At 38.7% G+C, this 17,914-nt stretch overlaps 1 protein-coding gene across 1 annotated transcript in view; it reads left to right on the top strand.

The window, feature by feature from the left end:
- SLC5A8 (solute carrier family 5 member 8) overlaps positions 1-17,914 on the top strand; it is a gene marked incomplete at its 5' end in the record, with an annotated part of 63,222 nt that overhangs the window by 37,285 nt on the left and 8,023 nt on the right. Inside the window, 2 exons of the mRNA XM_082850062.1 lie at positions 13,531-13,617; positions 15,677-15,882. Of these exons, the coding sequence (XP_082706188.1) occupies positions 13,531-13,617; positions 15,677-15,882 (293 nt within the window). The remainder of the gene's footprint in view (positions 1-13,530; positions 13,618-15,676; positions 15,883-17,914) is intronic.

Below are 17,914 nucleotides of genomic sequence, written 5' to 3'. Positions count from 1 at the left end.
ATTGGGATAGTTTTATATCTTCTTTTCCAATCTGTATATGTACCTTTAATTTCCTTATTGCCCTGGCTTCAACTTCCATACCATGTTGAATAAGAGTGGTGAAAGTGGACATCATTGCCTTGTTCTCCAATCTGAATGAGAAAAGCATTCAGTGGTTCATTCTTGAGTACATTACCTGTAGGATTTTTGTACATGCCCTTTACCAAATTAAGGAAATTCCCCTCTATTCCTATTTTTCTGAGAGTTTTTATCATGGATGAGTGTTGAATTTTGTCAAATGGTTTTTCTGCAGCATTCGATATGACAATATGATTTTCTTCTTTAGCCCTTTAACATGGTGTATTATGCTGATTGATTTTCAAATTTTAAGCTGGCATTGCATTCCTGGAATATTCTTCTCTTGGTCATGGTGTATAGTTATTTTTATATATTGCTGAACTCTCTTTGCTGATAGTATGCTAAGAATTTTTGCATCTATATTCATGAGAGATGCTGATCTGTGGTAATATTTTTTTGTAATGCCTTTTCTTGGTTTTGGTGTTAGGGTCATACCAGCTTCATAAAATAAATTGGGAAGAGTTCTCTCCTATTTTCTGGAAGAGATTGTGTAAAATTGGTGTTAATTCTTCTTTAAGTGTTTGGTAGAATACTCTAGTGAAACCATCTGGGCTTGGGGGTTTCTTTTTTGGGAGTTCAAAAATTATGAATTCAGTTTCCTTAATAGTTATAGCTGTTCAAATTATCTGTTTCATAGTGGATGAATTATGGTAGTTTGTGTTTTCGAGGAATTTCTCCATTTCATCTAAGTTGTCAAATTTAGGTGTGTGGAATTATTCATAGTATCCCCTTATTATACTTTTGGTGTCTGCAGGGTTTTTAGTGATATCTCCTGTTTTATTCATAATATTGGTAATTTTATCTTTTATCTCTTTTTTTAGTCTTGCTAGAGGTTTGTCAATTTTTATTCATATTTTGAAAGAACTAGCTTCTTGTTTCATTGATTTTCTGTATCATTTTTCTGTTTTAAATCATTGCTTTTTAAAATTATCTTCATTATTTTCTTCCTTCTGCTTGCTTTGGGTTTATTTTGCTCTTCTTGAGGTGTGACACTAGATTACTGATTTGAGACTTTTTTGTAATGTGTGCACTAATTGCTAAAAATCTCCCTCTCAGCACTTTTAGCTATGTCCCATAACTTTTCATATTTTGTATTGGAGTTTTAAAATTTCCTTTGATATGTCCTTTTGACCTGTAGATTATTTAAAAATATGTTACTTAGTTTCCAATTGTTTGGAGATTTTCCTGTTATCTTTCAGCTATTGATTTCTAATTTCATTCCAATGTGGTCAGAGAACACATTCTGTATGATTTTAATTCTTTTAAATTTGTTGAGGTCTGTTTTATGGCCCAGTATATAGTATTTTGGTATCTGTTACATGGGCACCTGAAAAGAATGTGTACTCTGCTGTTGTTAAGCATAGTGTTCAACAGGTGTCAGTTAGATCCTGCTCATTGATGGTGCTGAGTTCTTCTGTATCCTTCTGATTTTACGCTTATTTGTTTTTATCAATTGTTGACAGAAGTGGTGAATTCTCAACCTATAGTGTGTAGTTGTCTCTTTTCCTTTTAGTTCTCTTAGTTTTTGCTTGTATTTTGCAGTTCTCTTGTTTGGTGCATATACATTTAGGATTTTGATGGCTTCTTGGTGAATTAGTCCTCTTATCATTATATAATGTTCCTCTCTGATAATTTTCTTTGTCTGAAAACTACTTTATCTGATATTAAATAGTTAATAGTACTCCTGCTTTCCTTTGATTAATGTTTGCATGATATCCTTTTACTTTGAACTTGACTATATCATTATATCTTAAGTGAGTTTTTTGTAGACAGCATATAGTTGGGTTATGTTTTTAAATTCATCCTGCCAATCTCTGTCTTTTTATTGAGGTATTTAGACTTTTAAAATTTAGTATAATTATTGGAATATTAGGGCTTAAGTCTGCTGTTTTTTTTATGTTTGTTCTTTCTGTTTTCATTTTTTTAATTGGGATACTTAAACATTTTTTAGAATCCCATTTTGATCTATCTATATTGTTTTGAGTTTTCTCTTAGTGTAGCATTTTCATTTGTTGCTTTATGTGTATATACATAACTTATCACAGTCTACTTGTTTTGTCCTTTTACCAATCCGAGTAAAGTATAGAAATCTTACCTCATTTCTGTCTCTTTACCCGGTTTATAACACAACTGTCTTAAATATTTACTCTGCATACATTTTGAATTACATTAGATAGTGTTATAAGTTTTGCTTCAACAATCAAACATGATTTAGAAAACTCAAGAGGAGGAGGAAAGCCTGTTATATTTATTTTTGCTTATTGTGTTCTTTCTTTCTTCCTGATTTCTCAAGGTTCCTTCTTTTACCATTTCCCTTCTATTTAGAGAACTTCCTTTAGCCATTCCTTTAAGGATAAGTCTGCTGGCAACAAATTTTCTTAGTTTCCCTTTATCTGAGAATGTATTGATTTCCCCTTTATTCCCAAATGATATTTTTGCCAGGTATAGGATACTGAGTTGACAATTCTTTTTTTCCAACACTTGAAAAATATTGTGCCGCTTTCTTCTGGCTTCCATTATTTTTAAGGAGAAATCTGCTGCCATTCTAATTGTTTTCCCCTATAGGTAAGGTGTCATTTTTTTTTCTCTGGCTGCTTTCAGAAATTTTTCTTTGAAGTTAGTTTACGGAAGTTTAATTACGATGTGTCTTGGCATGTTTTTCTTTGGGTTTATTCTGTTTGTAGTTTGCTTAGCTTTTGAATCTGTAGGTTTATGTTTCTTGCCAAATTTGGGAAGTTCAAACATTATTTCTTTGAGTACTTTTCAGCCCCACTCTCTTTCTTTTCTTACCTAAGACTCGGATGACATGAATGTTAGATTTTTTGTTATATTCACACAGGTCCTGGTGACTGATTTTTAAGCCTATTTTCTCTCTGTTTTTTTCAGATTGGGCAGTTTTTATTGGTCTATCTTCCTGTTCACTGATTCTTTTCTCTGTGCCCCCAATTCTGCTGTTGAACCTATCCACTGAGATTTTTATTTAAGTTATTATATTTTCAGTTCTAAAATTTACATTTTGTTCTTCTTTATATCATCTATGTTTTTGCTGATACTTTCTTTTTTTTTTTTTTTTTTTTGCTAAGGCCTTCTACTTTTTCATTTGTTTCAAGCATGTTCTAATTGCTGAAGCAGTTTTATCATGGCTGCTTGAAAATTTGTGAAATAATTCTAATATATCTGTCACTTCTCTATCAGCATTTATTGATTGTCTTTTTTCATTCATTTTGAGATCTTCCTAATTCCTGCCCTGAAAAGTGAACTTCAGTTGAAACCTGGACATTTTTATATTATGTGGTGAGACTATAGATCTTACATGCACCTTCTGTTTTGGTTTTCTTTCTCTGATACCACTTCAACAGTGTAAGGGAGGGAGCTGTCTCATTACTGCCAGGTGGATGTAGAAGTCCAGGTTCCCAAGTTGGCCTCTGTTGACATCCAAGGGAGGAATTTCTTATTTTGCTGGGTGGGAACAGTCTCCACTGACATCATGGTGAAGGTGGTCTTGTTCCTGCTGGGCAATGGTGAAAGTCCTGATTCTCCATTAGGCCTCCTATGACATTGCCTGAGCAGGGAGGGAATGGGGTGCCTTGTTATAGGCTGGTGGGGGATGGAATCTAGGCTCCCTACTTGGCCTTTTCTGGCATGTGTATGTGGGGAAACAGTTTATTCTGTGGCATTTGGCTGGAATTGAGCAGTTATTATCTAAAAGTTTTCTTTCTTGCTAAGTTGCTCCTTTTCTGGTCTTTGCTGTATTTTTTTGGCCTGCACATATTGTCATTTCTGGATTGCCTGCTTCTTCAGCTCTAAGACTGGGATATGTGGGCCAAAAAGAAAACTCACAGACCTCACCATTATATTGTTCTTCAGGTCCCAAAGTCCTAGCTAGTCTGCCTTCTTCTCTCGACCTTTTAGATTCTTCTTATGTTTGTTTTATATGTAATGTCCAGGAGTCTTAGTTTTATTAGCAGGAGGAATGGGGAAAAGTACACCTACTCCATCTTCCTATGAGTGGAAATACATTTTTTATTGCCTAAAGAGTCCTTCATGTCTTGTGGCATTTGCTAAATTTTTGTTAGAGAGCATTTTTGTGTTGGAAAACTGTCTTGCTTCTTTGGAAGTGTTGGAATGGAGAGGACAGACTAATCTTTGGAATAGCCTGTTTTTTAAAAAAGTATTTATTTATTTATTTACTTACTTGGTTGTGCTGGGTCTTAGTTGAGGCAGGTGGGCTCCTTCGTTGTGTCAGGTGGGCTACTTCGTTGCAGCATGCGAGCTTCTTAGTTGTGGCATGCGAACTCTTAGTTGTGGCATGCATGTGGGATCTAGTCCCCTGACCAGGGGTCAAACCTGGGCCCCCTGCATTGGGAGTGTGGAGTGTTATCCACTGCGTCACCAGGGAAGTCCCCTAGTCTCTTCTTTCTGAACCTTGAGTGGACTTCACAGTTTTTAGCATCCAAGCCTCAGCATGGACTCTTCCCACTGTCTGGAGTACCCTTCAACTGTCTAAGTCTTATTTGTTCTTCAAGTTTCAACTTAAACATTATTTTTCAAAAAGGCCCTTTCTGTTCCCTGGGTAGGTTTGAGTTCCCCTCTACCAAATGTGCCCAGAGCACCTTGTATTTCTCGTATCATCCCCATTACAATACTTTATTGCAGTTACTCATTTAATGTCTGTTTTACTAAATAGTTTATAACTCCATGAAGGTGAAGATTATGACGTTGTTCTTTGATACTGTATCAAATACTTGGTGCCTACTGCAGTGTCCAGAACAAAGTAGACATTCTACAAATTCAGGTTGAATGTACCTATTTATGTATTGGTTCATAAATATCTACTTATCTGATCACACCTAAATGGTCCATGAAACTTCCATGGCCACCTGGGCTCCAACTCTGGGACCAGGACCCAGAAACCTGAAGGTTAATGCTGGGCACAGCAAGTCCTCCAGGCTCCTGCTTCAGACCCAACTTGGGTCCTTTCTGGTTGGTGGTTGCTTAGGGCATACCAGTTGTTAAAATAGTGTGACCTTATTCTGATTATATGAATTAGTGAGTGAATGAATTAGGTCCAGAAGCTCTAAGCTTACCTGGTACAACTAAGCCATAACCAACAAAACTCCTGTTTGTGTGCTTTCCTCCATAGTCTGCATTATTACTTATAGTTCTTATTGTGGTTGATTTCCTCTTTTTCATATACCAGCTCTGGCCTGAGTATAGATAATGAGATATTCTAGGAGAGTCATCATAGCTCCAAGGCAACTCTTCCTTGCTTTCTCTCTAGCCAAGGTCTTATTTCCTGAGATGGGTATTTTGGGGGGTATATTTCTTATATCTCCAAAACTGGCTCTAGGTCACACTGTCGCAGTGACCACTACATGGGCCAAGTGACTTCTTTCACATTTTGCATAAAGTCTACCTTCCTTCCTACTGGACTCTGGTTCAAGAGATGCTGTGAAATGACTCCTTAGGATCGTATCCTGAGTCCATATCCTCCTCAAACACTAGTTCTCCTCTGTCATAATATCCTCACTCCTTTCCCTAGCCCACAAGGTAAGCTTCTTTTTTTTTTTTTAACCCAGGACTGCAGTCTGTATGCTCTAAAATTTTTCTTGAGCATATATATATATTTTCTGATTTATTCATTCTGTTCTATCCGTCACTTTTACTCTGTGGACAAACCGGTGTGTCCCTGATACTTCTTTTACGGTTCTGTCCACTTTCAAAAATTAGCCTTTTGAATACTGGGAACACACATCTCTTGAAATTTTCAGCATTTTGCCTTTCTCTATTCTTCATACTGTACATTTTATTTCACTATCATGATTTTCGCATCTCTACATCAAAGCAAAGATTGCAATTAGTAAGGTTTAAATCTTTCTACATGATTTGATCTTTTTTTTTTACATCTTTATTGGAGTATAATTGCTTTACAATGGTGTGTTAGTTTCTGCTTTATAGAAAAGTGAATCAGTTATACATATACATATGTTCCCATATCTCTTCCCTCTTGCGTCTCCCTCCCTCCCACCCTCCCTATCCCACCCCTCTAGGTGGTCACAAAGCACTGAGCTGATCTCCCTGTGCTATGTGGCTGCTTCCCACTAGCTATCTACTTTACGTTTAGTAGTGTATATATGTCCATGCCACTCTCTCACTTTGTAACAGCTTACCCTTCCCCCTGCCCATATCCTCAAGTCCATTCTCTAGTAGGTCTGTATCTTTATTCCTGTCTTACTCCTAGGTTCTTCATGACTTTTTTTTTCTTAAATTCCATATATATGTGTTACCATACGGTATTTGTCTTTCTCTTTCTGACTTACTTCACTCTGTATGACAGACTCTAGGTCCATCCACCTCATTACAAATAGCTCAATTTCGTTTCTTTTTATGGCTGAGTAATATTCCATTGTATATATGTGCCACATCTTCTTTGCCCATTCATCTGTTGATGGACACTTCGGTTACTTCCATGTCCTGGCTACTGTAAATAGAGCTGCAATGAACATTTTGGTACATGACTCCTTTTGAATTATGGTTTTCTCAGGGTATATGCCCAGAAGTAGGATTGCTGGGTCATATGGTAGTTCTATTTGTAGTTTTTTAAGGAACCTCCATACTGTTCTCCACAGTGGCTGTACCAATTCACATTCCCACCAGCAGTGCAAGAGTGTTCCCTTTTCTCCACATCCTCTCCAGCATTTATTGTTTCTAGATTTTTTGATGATGGCCATTCTGACTGGTGTGAGATGATATCTCACTGTAGTTTTGATTTGCATTTCTCTAATGATTAATGATGTTGAGCATTCTTTCATGTGTTTGTTAGCAGTCTGTATATCTTCTTTGGAGAAATGTCTATTTAGGTCTTCTGCCCATTTTTGGATTGGGTTTTTTATTTTTTTCATACTGAGCTGCATGAGCTGCTTGTAAATTTTGGAGATTAATCCTTTGTCAGTTGCTTCGTTTGCAAATATTTTCTCCCATTCTGAGGGTTGTCTTTTGGTCTTGTTTATGGTTTCCTTTGCTATGCAAAAGCTTTTAAGTTTCATTAGGTCCCATTTGTTTATTTTTGTTTTTATTTCCCTTTCTCTAGGAGGTGGGTCAAAAAGGATCTTGCTGTGATTTATGTCATAGAGTGTTCTGCCTATGTTTTCCTCTAAGAGTCTGATAGTTTCTGGCCTTACATTTAGGTCTTTAATCCATTTGGGGCTTATTTTTGTGTATGGTGTTAGGGAGTGATCTAATCTCATACTTTTACATGTACCTGTCCAGGTTTCCCAGCACCACTTATTGAAGAGGCTGTCCTTTCTCCACTGTACATTCCTGCCTCCTTTATCAAAGATAAGGTGACCATATGTGCGTGGGTTTATCTCTGGGCTTTCTATGCTGTTCCATTGATCTATCTTTCTGTTTTTGTGCCAGTACCATACTATCTTGATTACTGTAGCTTTGTAATATAGTCTGAAGTCAGGGTGCCTGATTCCTCCACCTCCGTTTTTCATTCTCAAGATTGCTTTGGCTGTTTGGGGTCTTTTGTGTTTCCATACAAATTGTGAAATTTTTTGTTCTAGTTCTGTGAAAAATGCCAGTGGTAGTTTGTTAGGGATTGCATTGAATCTGTAGATTGCTTTGGGTAATAGAGTCATTTTCACAATGTTGGTTCTTCCAATCCAAGAACATGGTATATCTCTCCATCTGTGGGTATCATCTTTAATTTCTTTCATCAGTGTCTTATAATTTTCTGCATACAGGTCTTTTGTCTCCTTAGGTAGGTTTATTCCTAGATATTTTATTCTTTTTGTTGCAATGGTAAATGGGAGTGTTTTCTTGATTTCACTTTCAGATTTTTCATCATTAATGTATAGGAATGCCAGAGATTTCTGAGCATTAATTTTGTATCCTGCTACTTTACCAAATTCATTGATTAGCTATATTAGTTTTCTGGTAGCATCTTTAGGATTCTCTGTATATAGTATCATGTCATCTGCAAACAATGACAGCTTTACTTCTCCTTGTCCGATTTGGATTCTTTTTATTTCCTTTTCTTCTCTGATTGCTGTGGCTAAAACTTCCAAAAGTATGTTGAATAAGAGTGCTGAGAGTGGGCAACCTTGTCTTGTTCCTGATCTTAGTGGAAATGCTTTCAGTTTTTCACCATTGAGGATGATGTTGGCTGTGGGTTTGTCATATATGGCCTTTATTATGTTGAGGAAAGTTCCCTCTGTGCCTACTTTCTGCAGGGTTTTATCATAAATGGGTGTTGAATTTTGTCGAAAGCTTTTTCTGCATCTATTGAGTTGATCATATGGTTTTTTCCTTCAATTTGTTAATGTGGTGTATCACGTTGATTGATTTGCGTATATTGAAGAATCCTTGCATTTCTGGGATAAACCCCACTTGATCATGGTGTATGATCCTTTTAATGTGCTGTTGGATTCTGTTTGCTAGTATTTTGTTGAGGATTTTTGCATCTATGTTCATCAGTGATATTGGCCTGTAGTTTTCTTTCTTTGTGACATCCTTGTCTGGTTTTGGTATCAGGGTGATAGTGGCCTCGTAGAATGAGTTTGCGAGTGTTCCTTCCTCTGCTATATTTTGGAAGAGTTTGAGAAGGATAGGTGTTAGCTCTTCTCTAAATGTTTGATAGCATTTGCCTGTGAAGCCATGTGGTCCTGGGCTTTTGTTTGTTGGAAGATTTTTAATCACAGTTTCAATTTCAGTGCTTGTGATTGGTCTGTTCATATTTTCTATTTCTTCCTGATTCAGTCTTGGCAGGTTGTGCATTTCTAAGAATTTGTCCATTTCTTCCAGGTTGTCCATTTTATTGGCATAGAGTTGCTTGTAGTACTCTCTTATGATCTTTTGTATTTCTGCAGTGTCAGTTGTTACTTCTCCTTTTTCATTTCTAATTCTATTGATTTGAGTCTTCTCCCTTTTTTTCTTGATGAGCCTGGCTAATGGTTTATCAATTTTGTTTATCTTCTCAAAGAACCAGCTTTTAGTTTTATTGATCTTTGCTATCGTTTCCTTCATTTCTTTTTCATTTATTTCTCATCTGATTTTTATGATTAATATCCTTCTGCTAACTTTTGGGGTTTTTTGTTCTTCTTTCTCTAATTGCTTTAGGTGCAAGGTTAGGTTGTTTATTCAAGATGTTTCCTGTTTCTTAAGGTAGGATTGTATTGCTATAAACTTCCCTCTTAGAACTGCTTTTGCTGCATCCCATAGGTTTTGGGTCGTCATGTTTCCTTTGTCGTATGTTTCTAGGTATTTTTTAATTTCCTCTTTGATTTCTTCAGTGATCACTTCGTTATTAAGTAGTGTATTGTTTAGGCTCCAAGTGTTTGTATTTTTTACAGATCTTTTCCTGTAATTGATATCTAGTCTCATAGCGTTGTGTTCAGAAAAGATACCTGATACGATTTCAATTTTCTTAAATTTACCAAGGCTTGATTTGTGACCCAAGGTATGATCTATCCTGGAGAATGTTCCATGAGCACTTGAGAAAAATGTGTATTCTGTTGTTTTTGGATGGAATGTCCTATAAATATCAATTAAGTCCATCTTGTTTAATGTATCATTTAAAGCTTGTGTTTCCTTTTTTATTTTCATTTTGGATGATCTGTCCATTGGTGAAAGTAAGGTGTTAAAGTCCCCTACTATGAATGTGTTACTGTAGATTTCCCCTTTTATGGCTGTTAGTATTTGCCTTATGTATTGAGGTGCTCCTATGTTGGGTGCATAAATATTTACAATTGTTATATCTTCTTCTTGGATTGTTCCCTTGATCATTACATAGTGTCCTTCTTTGTCTCTTCTAATAGTCTTTATTTTAACGTCTATTTTGTCTGATATGAGAATTGCTACTCCAGCTTTCCTTTGGTTTCCATATGCATGGAATGAATATATTTTTCCATCCCCTTACTTTCAGTCTGTATGTGTCTTTAGGTCTGAAGTGGGTGTCTTGTAGACAGCATATATATGGGTCTTGTTTTTGTATCCATTCAGCCAGTCTGTGTCTTTTGGTGGGAGCATTTAATCCATTTACATTTAAGGTAATTATAGATATGTATGTTCCTATTCCCATTTTCTTAATTGTTTTGCATTTGTTATTGTCGTTCTTTTCCTTCTCTTGTGTTTCTTGCCTAGAGAAGTTCCTTTAGCTTTGTTGTAAAGCTGATTTGGTGGTGCTGAACTCTCTCAGCTTTTGCTTGTCTGTAAATGTTTTAATTTCTCTATCAAATCTGAATGACATCCTTGCTGGGTAGAGTAATCTTGGTTGTAGGTTTTTCTCCTTCACCACTTTAAATATGTCTTGCCAGTCCCTTCTGGCTTGCAGAGTTTCTGCTGAAAAATCAGCTGTTAACCTTATGGGGATTCCCTTCTGTGTTATTTTCCCCTTGCTGCTTTTAATATGTTTTCTTTGTAGTTAATTTCTGACAGTTTGATTAATATGTGTCTTGGCATGTTTCTCCTTAGATTTATCCTGTATGGACTCTCTGTGCTTCCTGGACTTGATTAACTATTTCCTTTCCCATATTAGGGAAGTTTTCAACTATAATCTCTTCAAATATTTTCTCAGTCCCTTTCTTTTTCTCTTCTTCTTCTGGAACCCCTATAATTCGAATGTTGGTGCATTTAATATTGTCCCAGAGGTCTCTGAGACTGTCCTCAGTTCTTTTCATTCTTTTTTCTTTATTCTGCTCTGCAGTAGTTATTTCCACTATTTTATCTTCAAGTTCACTTATCCGTTCTTTTGCCTCAGTTATTCTGCTATTGATCCCATCTAGAGTATTTTTAATTTCATTTATTGTGTTGTTTATCATTGCTTGTTTCATCTTTAGTTCTTCTAGGTCCTTGTTAAATGTTTCTTGCATTTTGTCTATTCTATTTCCGAGATTTTGGATCATCTTTACTATCATTATTCTGAATTCTTTTTCAGGTAGACTGCCTATTTCCTCTTCATTTGTTAGGTCTGGTGGGTTTTTATCTTGCTCCTTCATCTGCTGTGTGTTTTTCTGTCTTCTCATTTTGCTTATCTTACTGTGTTTGGGGTCTCCTTTTTGCAGGCTGCAGGTTCGTAGTTCCCGTTGTTTTTGGTGTCTGTCCCCAGTGGCTAAAGTTGGTTCAGTGGGTTGTGTAGGCTTCCTGGTTGAGGGGACTAGTGCCTGTGTTCTGGTGGATGAGGCTGGATCTTGTCTTTCTGGTGGGCAGGTCCACCTCTGGAGATGTGTTTTGGGGTGTCTGTGGACTTATTATGATTTTAGGCAGCCTCTCTGCTAATGGGTGGTGTTGTGTTCCTGTCTTGCTTGTTGTTTGGCATAGAGGTGTCCAGCACTGTAGCTTGCTGGTCGTTGAGTGAAGCTGGGTGCTGGTGTTGAGATGGAGATCTCTGGGAGATTTTCACTTTTGATATTATCTGGAGCTTGGAGGTGTCTTGTGGACCAGTGTCCTGAAGTTGGCTCTCCTACCTCAGAGGCACAGCAGTGACTCCTGGCTGCAGCACCAAGAGCCTTTCATCCACCCAGCTCAGAGTAAAAGGGAGAAAAAGAAGAAAGAAAGAAAGGAAGGAAGGAAGGGAGGAAGGAAGGAAGGAAAAATTAAAAAGTTATTAAAAGAAAAAATAATTATTAAGAAAAAAATTTTTTTTAAAAACCAGACAAATAGAACCCTAGGACAAATGGTGAAAGCAATGCTATACAGACAAAATCTCACACAGAGGCATACACATTCACAAAAAGAAGAAAATGGGAAAAAATAATAAATCTTGCTCTGAAAGTCCACCTCCTCAATTTGGGATGATTCATTGTCTATTCAGGTATTCCACAGATGCAGGGCACATCAAGTTGATTGTGGAGCTTTAATCCGCTGCTTCTGAGGCTGCTGGGAGAGATTTCCCTTTCTCTTCTTTGTTCGCACAGCTCCCGGGGCTCAGCTTTGGATTTGGCCCTGCCTCTGCGTGTAGGTTGCCGGAGGGCGTCTGTTCTTCGCTCAGACAGGATGGGGTTAAGGGAGCAGCTGCTTCGGGGGCTCATTCAGGACATGGGGGAGGGAGGGGTGTGGATGCGTGGTGAGCCTGCGGCGGCAGAGGCCGGCGTGACGTTGCACCAGCCTGAGGCGCGCCGTGCGTTCTCCCAGGGAAGTTGTCCCTGGATCTCGGGACCCTGGAAGTGGCGGGCTGCACAGGCTCCCGAGAGGGATGGTGTGGATAGTGACCTGTGCTCGCACACAGGCTTCTTGGTGGCGACAGCAGCAGCCTTAGCGTCTCATGCCTCTCTCTGGGGCCTGCGCTGTAAGCCGCGGCTCGCGCCCGTCTTGGAGCTCCTTTAAGCAGCGCTCTTAATCCCCTCTCTTCGCGCACTAGGAAACAAAGAGGGAAGAAAAAGTCTCTTGCCTCTTCGGCAGCTACAGACTTTTCCCCAGACTCCCTCCCGGCTAGCCGTGGCGCACTAGCCCCCTTCAGGCTGTGTTCACGCCGCCAACACCAGTCCTCTCCCTGCGCTCCGACCGAAGCCTCCCAGCCCCGCCCGCCCCGGTGGGTGAGCAGACAAGCCTCTCGGGCTGGTGAGTGCCGGTCGGCACCGATCCTCTGTGCGGGAATCTCTCCGCTTTGCCCTCCGCACCCCTGTTGCTGTGCTCTCCTCCGCGGCTCCGAAGCTCCCCTCGCCGCCACCCGCAGTCTCCGCCCGTGAAGGGGCTTCCTAGTGTGTGGAAACTTTTCCTCCTTCACAGCTCCCTCCCACTGGTGCAGGTCCCGTCCCTATCCTTTTGTCTCTGTTTATTCTTTTTTCTTTTGCCCTACCCAGGTACGTGGGGAGTTTCTTGCCTTTGGGCAGGTGTGAGGTCTTCTGCCAGCGTTCAGTAGGTGTTCTGTAGGAGTTGTTCCACGTGTAGATGTATTTCTGGTGTACCTGTGGGGAGGAAGGTGATCTCCGTGTCTTACTCTTCCGCCATCTTCCCGATTCCCCCCAATCTTTTTTTTAACCGTACTTCTCATTCTAGTTCTATCCTTAGGAAATCAAGGAGAGCACTGGGTTTCATTGCCACCTCTGGTCTCTTAGCTGTACTTATCCACAATCTGCTTTTGCAGGGGATTTTGAGACTACCAAGGCACAAAGAAGTGATGTGGTTGATTATTAATATCTACAAGAACAATACCAGGAGGAGTCGTGTCCCTCTTGTCTCATGATTCTCTAACCTCTTTGCATTTTGCTTTTCTTATTGAGGGTACTTGAATGAACTGATGGAACTTGCGACTGAGAAGAAGCTTCCAAGTTCTCTTTGTCAATGGCAAGGCTGCCATGAATGTCAGGAGGAGGCTGAATACTTTAAATCCTCATCCTGATGAACTTACATTAAAGCATTTTAACTTTGGATTTGAGATTGCTAATTGATGACTTTTTATTATTTTTGTAGGCCGCACTCAGCATATTTGGCATGGTTGGGGGACCACTTCTGGGCTTATTTGCTTTGGGGATTTTGGTTCCCTTTGCCAACTCAATAGTAAGTATTAAAAATGAATATGTGTAAAGCCTACTTTTCCAACTGCAGTAGCGCCTCTATAATTTTTTCTCAATTGTAAAGATATGGTTCCTTTGATATTTGTCATCAGTGACCTGTCTGGATGTCTTAAATTACTCATGTTGACTTTGCTGGGATACCCAATGAACGTACTATGCATTGAGACCCTGCATGTGTGAAACTAAATGGAAACTACCAGAATAATATATATTATGAATATCATACAATTAAATTATATAATAACATGATATTTATAAATACAATATATTATAGAGTATTATATAGCATAACTAAAGGATATATATTATGAAACAATATACAATATGATACGTAATATATACTACAATATATATTATGAATATTATATAACTAAAGGAACAACATTTTGTATGCATCTACTTTTTCGCCGTTCTTGAAAATTAATCACTAGGATTTAAAGGAGATCGACAGGCTCCGATATGCAAGATTTCAGGGCAGTAGAGCTGAGGATACCTGACTAGCCAGAGTACAGTGAAGAGAAGAAATAGGATAAAATCTTCAGCACTTTGGTCAGAAAATTTATACTCCTGATATTTAAAGATGTAGCTCCACCAACATGGTTTTAGACCCAAAGGAGTGATTATAACTGGGAATTGTATTCAGAAAGAGGTAATAGCTCATTTCTTCTACACAGACATATCTGTGCTTTGAGGCCAAGTTTTGTTTAGAATAAGTGAAATTGAAATTACTTCTCTGAAATCCAGGAGGAATTCCACTAGTTCAGTCCTGCTGTAAGCTGAAGTTCAGGAAAAGCTGGTAATGTATGTGTGGTTGTTTCAGACAGATGGGGAATAACTGCAGAACTATGCCTTTACATTTAGAATTCCATTTTCCTCATGAGGCATTAGGAATTGGTAAGGCAGATACTAATAAGGGCTATTATCATTGTTATTATTGTTAACAATAATTCTCAACAAAGTGTCATATGAAAAGCTAGTTTGGCAGAAATTAATCAAAATGAAAGAGAGCAGTTTGTGTCCACCTCAGAATGTTGAAGCTTTGATGAGATTCTTTGCATTATGAAATGCATAGTGGTTTGTTGAGCGCCTGAAATATTAAAAGAAGACTGACTTTTGATTTTTGACATTTATTTCCACCATGAGTTGCCTCCAGAAATGCTATAGCTGACTAGGTCCAACACGCCCTTAGAAGGGGAAGTAAGAACTGTTATTCCTGTCGTAATATCTGATCATTATTCTTAAAGAAAGGGGAGAAATTTCACCACAGAGGAAGGCGCTTCCCAGCTCAAGATTTGCTTTCATCTCCATCATTTGGAACTAGGGCTTAAATCATTCAAGGACTGACTGACTGATCAAAACTACTTGGATTACTGGTGAAAAGCAGGCAGGGGAACCCACGTCTTCCAAAGACTGGGGAACCAAATGTCTTCAGAGAGGAAATCTCCACTTATCTCTAGAGATGGTTTGGCTGTATGTAATGTACCATTGCAGTCATTTGTGAAAACAGCTGGCTATTTTCCCCTAATTTTCCTGCAGTACAGTTACAGACATGCATGTTGCCATGTATAGGAATAAATTCTGTGGATGTTTTCTTCTTCGTGTCTGTTGCTGCTCAGATGGCATCCCATTTTTTCACGGATTAAATGAAAATAGAGGGAACAGTTGGCCTGAAGTCAGCTGCATGACTGTTGTAGTTATTGGGTGTAAAGAGACAAGGAGGCCAAAACAGAGTGCTGGCCATGGAAACAGAGTGGAAGGAATGGAATTATGAGACAAAGGAAAAGAAAAATGGGCAGGAATTGGTGATTGGCGAGATAGAGATACGAATTATATGGGGGGTTCCAGAGACCCCAGGGCTTTGGGCTGAGGGACCAGGGACCCATGCTGCTCTTGGCAAGAGGCAAGGAGCTTACAGGGGAAAAGAGTTTTAGGAGGGGACTGGTAAATTTGGCTTGGACCATGTTGAGCTTAAGCTCCTAATGTTAATTTCCATTTCAAAGCAAACTGTATTATTTTTTTTGAGAAGTACTCCTGTTTTGCAGGGAGCACTTGTGGGTCTGCTGGCTGGATTTACCATTTCTTTGTGGGTCGGAATTGGAGCTCAACTTTATCCTCCACTTCCTGAGAGAACTATGCCATTAAGCCTTGAAACCTACGGCTGTAACAGCACATACAATGGGACAGATTGGATGACAACCACAGAAGTGCCATTTTCTACCAGTGCTTTTCAAGTGTACAACGTTGAAAGGTACTGAACTGAGCTTTATACTGTTGTATTTTTTAAAATGTGTGTGACAGGTAGAGAACCCCAGTTGCTTTTCTTGCCTTCAGTGCTGTGATTTTGCCTAATTCTGAAATGGGGAGAGCCCATGTGGCTTTCTGGCTGTGATATTTTGTTCAGAAATAGCAAAAAATGCCATATTTTCTTAGTTTCAATAGAAACGTCTACCTCACCTACAGATGCAGAGGAGACTTGAATAGTAACAAAAAAAATTCTTTTACGGGTAAATGCTAATAAATACTGGCTCCAGTTGAATGAAAAACTGCCTCTGTACACTGAAAAACCTTTAAAATGAAAAGTAAAATGCTAAAAGACACATTGCATATATAGTTTTTGAAGTATAGCCTTTACCAGCTAAAAGCTACAGTTTATCTAAATATGTTGGGTAATTGCTATTTGTTCAATTTTAAAGATGCCATATCTTTAGAGCGTTGGCAATAAGTCACAGCGGTGATCTTCCTGCTAGAGTTTTCAGTTATGCAGTACATTTTTGAGCTTCTGGATATTGATATTGTCTGATTTAATGAAATGATGTAGACCTATTTTTATATCACTATTTCACTGCACAGTGGATGTGAGGGCAAGACTCCCCTTAGTGGATATATATCAATACATCTCCAGCCTTAGAGCACAAAACGCATGGATACATTCAAGGAATACAAAGATGAAGCCACTTCCCCTAAAGTATTGCCCCAGTTCCAGCTTGCCTAGAATGAAACCATTGGAGAATCATTCTATTTGAGACAAGACATGGCATCTCCGTCTTAAAATGGACACACTCCTGGGAGAAAGAATGTGACCATACATATAAACATCATTGGTGATTTATGTCCCAGAGGGAATTCAGCAGTGAGAACACTTGTCAGTGGGAGTTCAAGGCTGGTAAACTCTGCATGGGTAGAGAGAAAAGATAGTTCCAGAGCCTGAGGCATATATGGGGGAAGGTTTGACTAGGTGGGGTGCTGTGGTGAGAGGGGTGCACAGAAATACAGTGAGTAGTCCGGATAAGCATGAATGCACCAATGTGTGGGGGGGTAGTCAGGAAGTCATTAGAGAGTGAAAAAGGGAGCAATTATTAATTAAGTGTAAGTAGGAGGACGTTGAAGTCGTGCTTTTTGTTTTATAATTTTGCTTAGCATTTGTCCTGATTATGTAAATGTCTCTTTTAATTTAAAAGAGTAAAGCAAATTGGTTATTCGGATTTCTGAAACAAATAAATTAGCTGAGGTTTACTATGTGCCTGGTACCATAACAATCACTTTTATATGTTAGCTTATTTATAAAATAACTCAGCTAATAAACAAGAATTTTTGAGCGTGAACTATGCACCCGGCACTGGGCTGACCATTTATGTAATATCCATAGACAGTCTTCCCCTCCCATCCACCGTGGTTCCTGCCTTCCAGGCAATTATAATCTAGCTGGAGAGAACATGCTACTATACACAAAACAAGGAACTCAGTACACATGGTAACTATAATAACTAGCTAATAACTAGTTGAAAGTATTTGTTAAAAGAATGATTATAAACAAAGTTGGAGTGTAGATTAGCACAGACTTCAAGATGTACTAATACTTGAAGAATGCAGAAGTTGGCTAGAGGAGAAGGTCTGGAAAGTTATTCTTGTCACAGAAAACAACCAGAAGAGAAGTTGAACAAGAGAATAAACAATTAAACAATGTTGTGAACAGTAGTATTCATAGGCTCTCATGGGATCCAGGAGGAGGAAGAGCCTAACTCTTCCTGGGTGGAAGATGCTTCTTAGAGAAGTATTCCATGAACTGGAGTTACTCAGGTGAACAGGGTTGGGCAGTGGGAACAAAAGGAAGATGGAGTGTATGTTGCAGAACGAAGGCAACATATGCAGAGGCATGAAGGCCTGAAGCCACATGGCATCTTAGGAAATCATGCATAGTTCAGTATGGCTAGAGTCCAAGGGGAATGAACGCACAGCTAAAGGTGAAGTAAGATACGTTTTGGTTGCCTAGGTATTGGGTT

This window comes from Leucopleurus acutus, assembly GCF_964270905.1.
Source record: "Leucopleurus acutus genome assembly, chromosome: 11".
Lineage (NCBI taxonomy): Eukaryota > Metazoa > Chordata > Mammalia > Artiodactyla > Delphinidae > Leucopleurus > Leucopleurus acutus.
The sequence above is the reverse complement of the archived record's forward strand: the minus strand, read 5'-3'. Positions and strand labels throughout refer to the sequence as shown.